The sequence below is a fragment of the Passer domesticus genome, chromosome 5 (genome assembly GCF_036417665.1).
Source record: "Passer domesticus isolate bPasDom1 chromosome 5, bPasDom1.hap1, whole genome shotgun sequence".
NCBI classification, from domain to species: domain Eukaryota; kingdom Metazoa; phylum Chordata; class Aves; order Passeriformes; family Passeridae; genus Passer; species Passer domesticus.
In genome coordinates, this window is record NC_087478.1 from 55,727,192 (window position 1) to 55,736,558 (window position 9,367).

General features: G+C 41.5%; 1 protein-coding gene across 1 annotated transcript; it reads left to right on the forward strand.

Annotated features, from left to right (window-relative positions):
- Positions 1-8,935, forward strand: LDHB (lactate dehydrogenase B). Its single transcript, XM_064420668.1, has 7 exons — positions 1-126; positions 2,911-3,028; positions 3,517-3,690; positions 5,389-5,562; positions 6,814-6,931; positions 7,765-7,888; positions 8,586-8,935. Exons 1-7 carry the CDS (start codon positions 1-3, stop codon positions 8,751-8,753), a joined length of 1,002 nt encoding a protein of 333 aa, XP_064276738.1. The 3' UTR covers positions 8,754-8,935.
- The last annotated feature ends 432 nt before the right edge of the window (positions 8,936-9,367 follow it).

A 9,367-nucleotide genomic window follows, 5' to 3' on the forward strand; every position in this document is an offset into this window, starting at 1 on the left:
ATGGCCACTGTCAAGGACCAGCTGATCAGCCCCATTGCAGAGGGAGCCAAGCTCCCCAACAACAAGATCACGGTTGTGGGGGTTGGCCAGGTTGGGATGGCCGCTGCCATCAGTGTCCTTGGAAAGGTACGGCTCAAGGACAGTGTGCTCTCCAAGTCTCCGTACTGGCATGCTCTGCACTGCCTGTCTTAGCAAAAGGTGGGACATTTGGGAGGTTGGCACAGGAACGAATCATTAGCAGCTCGGGTAAGCAAGCAGTGACATACAAGCCTGACCTCCACATTCAGCCTCTGCTTGTTCTGTCACCTTTCTGTCTGTGCTTAGCAGTAAATGTCTCATTAGGCAGAATGATTTTCCCTGCTGGGAAAATGTAGGTTAGGAATGACTCTGCAGCCCCTGCCAAACTTCTCATTCTCTTCTTAATTTTTTTATTCTTCTACAACAAAGCTGGAGTTTGCTTGGTGAGGGAGCTCTGCTGGACAAAGAATGGGGACAGAGCAAAAATCTGGGTGAAATACAACATAGCAATCAAGACTGTTTGCTTTTTATTCTTTTAAAGAATATGTGCCCTAGTAGCTGAAAATACTGCTATCCCCTTCAGCAGCTTCTTGATTTCTCTTAAGCCCTTTTTGCATGTTTATATGACATTATTTTTTTCCAGAGAGGTGTTAGCTAGTTTTTAAATAACTAAAAACAGAGGGTTGGACTTGGAGGTTATTAAGACTTTTCCTGCTACTGGTTTTTGGGATATGTTTGTCAAATCTCATGGTGCAGTCTTTGAGCAAAGTAAAGGCTTATTAGTCAACGAGGATATCTTCTACTTTGCACTTTGTTTTTAGAGAATATTGTAAATTCATTAAATTTGAAAAGACAGATTCATTAAATTTGAAAAGAAAGTGCAGACTTTTTTTTTTTTCTTTTTAAAAGAAGGCACCAACAGATATGCCCTGCACCCTTGCAGGGGCAGATCTTAAATCAGGTAGCTCACAGTCTGATGAAAATTCTTGCTTGTACAAATAAACCATCTGTAATTTGTTTGTAGATGACCTACCAATGTATCACCCTGAGGATGCATGTTTTAATGCATGTTTAATTATATATATTTTTAGAAAAATTATATCACTTGCTGATATTCATAACCCTGTGAGCAAAGAAAAACTGACAGAAGGAACAGGCCACAGTGAAACTTAAGTGCGAAACTGATGCAAAAGTGGCAAATTGTTTTTAAAATAAATAAGAAGAAATTTAATGGAAAAACAATGATAGTTGCTTGTGGGTTTTTATATTTATATTTTTAAGCACATGGTTGCCTCTCATGGTCTGAAATCAGTTTTTGATGTAACGTGTGAGGGAGCCAGGTGATGTTACCACCAATTGAACCACAATTCAGCATTCATTCAATGCACTTCTCTAAGCAGGGTCAAACTGTGTTGTCAGATATCTAAGCACAAAGTTTTAGTGTTAATGAACAGTATGCACCAAACCCAGAATAAGAACTGGTTTTGAATTCTTCAAGTATGGATGATGACATTTCAGTTCGGCTTCTGCTTTTACTCTGTCACAACTATAATCTGCAGTATAAAATGTTTTCATAATAAAACCATCTGGTTCTTGTAAACTGAATTGTAATAATGTAATAGAATCATTTGGGCTGGAAAATATCTCTTATGATCATTGAGACCAACCATTAACCCAGAATTGCCAAGTCCAGCATGTTCCCCAAATGCCACATCTAAAAGTTGTATAAACACAACAGCGGATTGTGACCCAGCAGCTTCTCTGGGCAGCCTGACTACCCTTCTGGTGACAAATTTCCTTCTATCCAATCTAAACCTCCCCTGGCACAGTGTATATCCTGTCCCTTGTTCCCTGGGAGCAGAGCCTGACCCCACCTGTCTGCCCTCTCCTGTCAGGGAGTTGTGGAGAGCCAGAAGGTCTTCCCTGAGCCTCCTTTTCTCCAGGCTGAGCCCCCCCAGCTCCCTCAGCCTCTCCTGATGCTCCAGCTCCGTTCCCTTCTCTGGACGTGCTCCAGCCCCTCAATAGGTTTGTAGTGAGAGAATATAGGATTTGAGGTGTGGCCTCACAGCCACTGCTGTGCTCCTGCTGGCCACTCTGTTCCTGATACAGCCGGAATGCCTTTGGCCTTCTTGGCCAGCTGGGCTGGCTCATGTTCAGGCACTGCTGACCAATATGATGTGGGTTTGACTTGTGCAAGATGCTTGGCTCTAATACTGATTTCAGCTTGTTGGTGTGGTATTAAATGTATAAATTTGCATGACTCTAAAACTTCCACGTTGGTTATTTAGCTCCTGCTCAGTTAGAGACAAGTCTTTGATGTTACCATACTGATTTAGAAATGGGAGCTAAATCTATTCTGCAACATGAGTATCTCACAGTAGCTCCTGTAGAGAAAAATAGCTAAAGAATCCTTTTTCTCTCAGTGTTCAGGAAGTCTGTTCCCGTTGTATATTTTTGTGAAATGGATTGACTGATGGCAAAGAGAATACTTACTAGATAATTAGATGGTGTGTTCTTTCAGATATTTAAATATTTAAAACAGGCCTATTTGCTGGATAGATTTAGAGGGTTTGCTGCAATTCTGAAAGATGCAACTTTTTTCCAGAGATAATAACTAAATTAAGATGTGCTTTCCTAGCCAAGGGTTGGCTCAAACTCTCCACAAATGGTAGCTTTTTTGGAAAGTCTGAGTGGGTTTCATGAATCTATGCTATAGTAGCCTCTGACTTTGTGAGATGCATCAGAACACCAAGGTAGTGCTGGTTTCTTTAGAGAAGAGATGCTTTCAGATGGGTAAAACATGTTACTTTAAAATGTAATTTAGTTCTGCTCTGGGTTAACTTTAAAATGCATGTGAACTTCTTCATTGACTCCAAATTTTGTTGTTTTCAGGGTCTTTGTGATGAGCTTGCTCTGGTTGATGTTATGGAAGACAAACTAAAAGGAGAAATGATGGACCTGCAGCATGGGAGCGTGTTCCTTCACACTCACAAGATTGTGGCAGACAAAGGTGCACCTCAGTTTCTTTAACACTGATATTCTGTGACTTTGCTTAATAGTGGAGAATTAGTTGTACAGTCCTGATGAACTCTTAGGATTTGGCATTGAAAAAGGTGAAGTGTGTGAGTTGGGGTGAGTTCAGATGAACATCATAATGGGAGTGGCTCGTAAGCTGGGCTCTCTCTTACATCTCTTTACAATTTGGGGCTTGTTTAGTAAAATTTATTTTAGTGGAACTTTATGTAGAAGAAGTAGTATTATTTTCATAGTGGAAATAAGAGTCAGAATGGCTAAATGGACTCTCAACACCCACATATTGATATATCAGGTAAGTGTGAGGAGATGTTGCTGGCTTTCAAACTGATGTCTTGGGTTTTGGGTTTGAATGCAATGCACAGTGCAGAAGCTGCCTCTAACTCCTGTATTAACACAATGCTACTGGAATTAGTGTAATTATTTTAAACACACTCTGTATCTTCTCCCCTGTGCTCTGGTTAGACTATGCTGTCACTGCCAACTCCAAGATCGTGGTGCTGACTGCAGGAGTCCGTCAGCAGGAGGGGGAGAGTCGACTCAACCTGGTGCAGAGGAATGTGAATGTCTTCAAATTTATTGTTCCTCAGGTCGTCAAGTACAGCCCCAACTGCATCATCCTGGTGGTTTCCAACCCAGGTAATGCAGTCTTCTCCTAAATACTTATGGATTTGGTTTGACAAGATAAAACATTAGTTAGTTCTCAGAAAATCTCTTCAAATACAAATTGCTGAAACTTAATAGCTTTTTGTGGACATTTGAGAGTACAGACAAATACTCTGTACTTTCTGATACTCTCTTTATTCAGAACTTGCTAAGATGTCCATATTTTAGAAGAATGCTTTGTGCTAAATACTTAAGTTCTTTGCATACTTTGGCTTAAGGAGTAGGAAGTTTAAATTTTTTATCTCTAATGGATAGCTTTTGTGTCTGGATAGGATAGGGCTGGTTTTCAGCATGAAGAACTTGCCCTATAGTGGTGGCTATATTTTCAGAAAAAAGAATTTGCATGCTGAAGCCTATGGTGAAACAAGGGCTGTCTGTATTCCACAGTTCAATTAAAACAGAAAAAAATATTTAATTGTGCATATTTGTATATTCACTTGCAAGTATCTCGTTGCACTGAGACAGCTTGGATATTTGGATGTCTAAAGGTGACTGTAAATACTCTGATGTGCTTTGTAGGGTGTCCCTGTAAGGTTGTCTTTGCAATTCAACATCTGAAACCACTACTGAAGATCTGTGGTGATGAAGTGCTGCTTTTAAAGAAAACCTGGCAGAGTGGAACCATTGCATGCTCTGTTGGGGGTTAAGTAATTATCTGGTGTACAGTCAGCCAGTGTTCTAAGCCTTGCAGCAGCTGTAAGCACTTACCTGAAAACCAAACTGAGACAAAGATCAGGCTGTTCTTGTTCTAGCAAGGCTGAATTCAACCTGTCCTTTGTTTTTTCAGTGTGTGGAGTTTTGTCCGCTAGTCTTATACAGTGAACCCATGAGAAGGAACTTTGTGGGGTGTAACCTTGATGCCCTTCCCTGCCCCAGCTGAGGCTGTAGGGAACATGCCACTTGTGAGGTGTGAACTGTACTTTAGTACCTGAGCAGAGCAAATGATGCATTTCAGATCTGTGTACACAAATGTGTTCCCTCCTGAGAAATGCCTGGCTCCTCAGAGTTGGAGTCAATTCCTGCAGCCTGGTTATTGCTGTGGCTATGAGCTGTGAATTAGAGGTTTTTCTCTCTGCTCACATTTTTTTGTCTTCCCTACCTTTGGTTTTTTCCCCGAAACTGTATTTTTAGAAACACATGCAGCTAAAGCACATTGCTCATCTGGCTTTTCATGCTGCAGAGGTGGTAGATGTAGAAAGTGCTTAGTGCACAAATAAAGAAATTAAACTGAAGGAATTACCAGCTACAGAGAGTATGTATATCTCAGGCTTTTGATTGTAAATTGTTTAACCTGTTGTTGTGATGGTAAACTGGAAGGGAGCATTATTCAGGAAATTACTGGAATGTTTTGGCCACGTGACATCAGTCCCAGTTCTGAATACCCTACGGCTTTAAATGTGACCAAAAAAAGCGAGTCCAACTTTAGCTGGTAGAAATCTAATCTCTAAAGACCTTCCTCAAATTTTGTTAGGACCCATCAAGCTACTGTTAAAAATTTCAAGCACTACATCCATTTTCATCCCCCAAGCAGTCAGATACAAAATTCCTTGATCAGTGAGCACAACTGTGTTTTGAGTCCTCCTGGTTGGCCTGCTACACTCAGTAAGGTAATTGTTGGAGCACTGTTGGTGTGAGTGGAGTTTCATTTGCCCTGCATGCTCTTCCTTTCAGTGGATATATTAACCTATGTCACATGGAAGCTGAGTGGGCTGCCAAAAAACCGTGTGATTGGAAGTGGCTGCAATCTGGACACAGCGAGATTCCGTTATCTGATGTCTGAGAGACTTGGGATCCATCCAAGCAGCTGCCACGGCTGGATCTTGGGAGAGCATGGTGATTCCAGTGGTAAGGAACAGTTCTGATCTCCTTGGGAATGAGCCATACCATAGCAGAGGTTGAGGCCTGAGGTTTTTTACAGGATTCTGAAGGAGCAGCTGCAGTTGAGCTCAAGTAACTGGTACTTTGCTGTATTTTTATGAAGGTTAGAGTTGAGAGAAGTACAGGAAATCTATCCACACATATTTAATAAATGTGATTGTGGCTGTATGATTAAAGCCTGAACTGAAAAGGCCAGTTTTGTAAGGCTGTGTTGTGAAGGCTACAGCTTGCTTCTTCTCTTTATCTTGAGTTTTTGGAGTACCATTCCATAGCCTGTAGCACAGTTCTCCTCTGAAAGCAGTATCAGCACTTGCTAGGTCAGTAGCAGAGCTTGTTATTCTAGCAGTCCATATCCAGGGTAACAAAATTATCCCTTACCTTTTGTGACTTTTCTCCTTGCTGTTTAATGCAAAGATAGTTTTAAAAATCAAAGTGAAATCAAAGAAATTTATCTGCCTGAATTCAGTTTGTGTATTCCAAGTCTGAAATGCTGCAGCAGAACATTTATGTAGATTGTTGCTACTTTATATTTTCATGCTGTGTATTTCTAAGGGAGCCACCTCTTCATTGTCCTATTGCATTTGATCAAAGTACAGTGTCTGATCAACAGCAGCTGTTACTGTAGCCAGCCCTATACCAATGAAAGCAGAGTTTGGCTGAGCACATGCAGAGCTTATCCTGTGTCATTGTCACAGCTGCTTTTGCTTTGAAGTAACTCCAAATTTCTGCTTACTTCCCAGAAAAAGAGACTGAACCTGCCTCTGAGCTTCCAGGATGCAGGGAGAGGTGCAAATTCCTGTCTTGATATCCTGAGTTTGCATATTGCTACCCTCTTATTTGTGTAAATAAGAATAGACTTCTTGAAGGCTAATCCTGATACTGATTAGTGAAACTGCAAATGCTGCAGTTTTGAGTAAAATCAGTTCTAAAAAGCCAGGTAGCTAAATATGCCTTTTTACCAGAATTTGATGTTTCTGACTTCAGAAACTTCCAGGCTCTGACTGCTATCACATGTTACAAACGACTTGTTAAAGTGCCAGTACTAAAACAGTCTCATGTTTGACTCCCAGAGTTCTCAGATTTAACTGTAGCTAAATAAAAACGTAAAACCTGCCTCAACTATTGCTGTTCCTCCTTTGTTTCCAATTATTTTGGCTAGGAGAGGTGGAGGGGGAGTTGCCAGGTGCTGTTGGCACTGATGTCCTGCCTCTGTTGCAGTGGCTGTTTGGAGTGGAATAAACGTGGCAGGGGTCTGCCTTCAGGAGCTGAACCCTGCCATGGGAACTGACAAAGATCCTGAGAACTGGAAAGAAATCCACAAGCAAGTGGTTGCAAGGTATGATGACCTGGGGGATATGGTGGATGGATGCCATGCTGACAACAGTTTGTCTGCACTCTGCCTCTGTTCTGGTGCAGCTTTCATGCCCTCTTAAGTAGAGGGTTGCTTCAGTGAGTGTGCTTTTTAAAACACAGAAATGCAGGATTTCTGCTGGTAAGATTTGTTACCCTGCAGTGAGATAGGTTATTGCATAACAAACCTACTCTCAAGTGCTGGAGCACCTAGAACTGTGGGTGCTTGTTTTCCCACATGGAGCTTCTTCAATGGGTAACTGTTCAAAGGGCACAAGTCCAGGGAAAGGTAGCGTCTTTCTGTGAGCAGAGTGTTGGAATGCTGTTCATGGATGCAGGAGAGTTTGTGTACAGCTGACTACATGTTGCTAAGTCTTTTGTGAAATGAGTATACACTCACTGGGATAAACTGTGTGCAGATGTTGGCTAAAAACCTCAGGATGTAGTGGTGCTTTGACTCTAAATGTTTGCTTATTCCATTGTGCCCCTGACTGAAACAGAGAGCTTATCAGGCATTTTGTACTTTGTCGTTTTGTACTTAACACTAGGATCTCTTCTTAGATGGGAGCTAATTTTGTTTTCAGCTAATCCTATGAGAACAACAGGATTCTTTATTTTGCAGAGGGGATAATGTAGATTTTATGCTTTATCCTCTAATGTTGAAACACATAACTTGGATATTTTAATTCCAAAATGTACACTGTGTTTCAGGAGTTTGAAAATTTTTAAATCGCTAACATTCACTGGTTTTAAGACTTGTAATTTGCAAAGACTTGCTTGAAGACATCTTAATGAAGTTATATTTCAATGTTTCCTTAGTGCCTACGAGGTGATCAAACTGAAGGGATACACAAACTGGGCTATTGGTCTTAGTGTGGCTGACCTCTGTGAGACCATCCTGAAGAACCTGTACCGGGTTCATTCAGTTGCAACTCTGGTAAAGGTAAGGACTGGGGGCTGATGGGACACTCTGGCTCTTTTTTGTTCCGGACAAGCTAAATAGCCTCTATTAGCAAGGTGCTGAATGAAGGAAGCTTTGTAAAATACTACTTTGAATTTCAAATGGCAGCTGTTTCTTCTAGGCTGACCTGTTATCCTGCTCTTGTCACAAGTATGGAGCTGGAAAACTAGTTCTCTGTGTAGAACTACCTTTGTGTGAAGCTTTGCCATGTGTAGCATATGGAGATTCCTTGAAAGGAAGTTTCTAGTGTAAAAGTGGAAGACTTATTGGAGGCCCAGCTGTGACTCCAGGAGCCACTGTCCTTTTATAGCTGGTATAACTGGCTGCATGTGGTCTGTACCAGCTCCACAACCTCTGCTGCAGCAAGGGCTTTGAGCAGGGGGAACTGCTCCCTCTGTTGGCCTCTCCTCATTCTGTGTCTGAATCTTTTCAGCTCCTTGCTGAAATGAGAGAGAGGTTTGAAGGTGGGGTTTCTGCCATCAGCTGTTTGGTATTGCCAGGCATTTGGTCTGAAACGGCTCTATACTATTTATTTTCTTGAATTTATTGTGGCTGAAATTTTTCTGCAGGTTGTAAAATGATAGTTTTTGAGCTCTGTTCTGAGGAAGTACCCTGCAACATAAACCAACCACAGATCTATGGTGACAGGCCTGTGTCTGATCTCTTCTGTTTTTGACAGGGCCTGTATGGCATTCAGAATGATGTCTTCTTGAGTCTTCCTTCTGTCCTAAGTGCCTCTGGCCTGACAAGTATCATCAACCAAAAGCTGAAGGACGATGAGGTGGCCCAGCTGAGGAAGAGTGCAGACACACTGTGGAACGTCCAGAAGGATATCAAGGATCTGTAACTCATGAATGTTAGGTTCCAGCAATAGAAAAACAGCATGTTGTTTGCAGATGAGGGCTCTACTCACTATATATCTCAATGGTGAACGTGAAATGTTCTTCCAGACTTTTGTCCATGGTAGCTAAACTTACACTTGCTGTAACGCACAAACCTGGCAAACAAATAAAGCAATTTTCAAGCATCTTTGGTTGTCTTAGTGACTCTTTTAAGTATGTAAATTCTCTGCCTTACTCTGGCATTTTCCTTTAGTGTTTGCCATAGATTGCATGGAAGCATAGACTTGATGTGTCCTTCTAAAAGGTTGGAAACAAAGTAGTTAAGAGTGAATTGGTGGGATTTCACTAGCACCACTTTGCTGTGAGGCTTTTCTCAGTCCAGGTGCTGAGTAAGTGAAGTTCATTCCCAGACCTGTTTCTGATAGAGAACTTCATAGTTTTACTGATGGATAGAGGAAATGGAATGAGCATTTGGCTCTGTGCCACTGGCCAAAAATGTGCCAGCAATAAGGTCCTGTATGCCACTGGCATAGAAAGAGTCCCATAGATTCTTCCCTCTTCTGGATTAATTTCTTTGCTTGTTAATAGTGCCTAGTTCTTGTTATGAATAGAAAGTTGT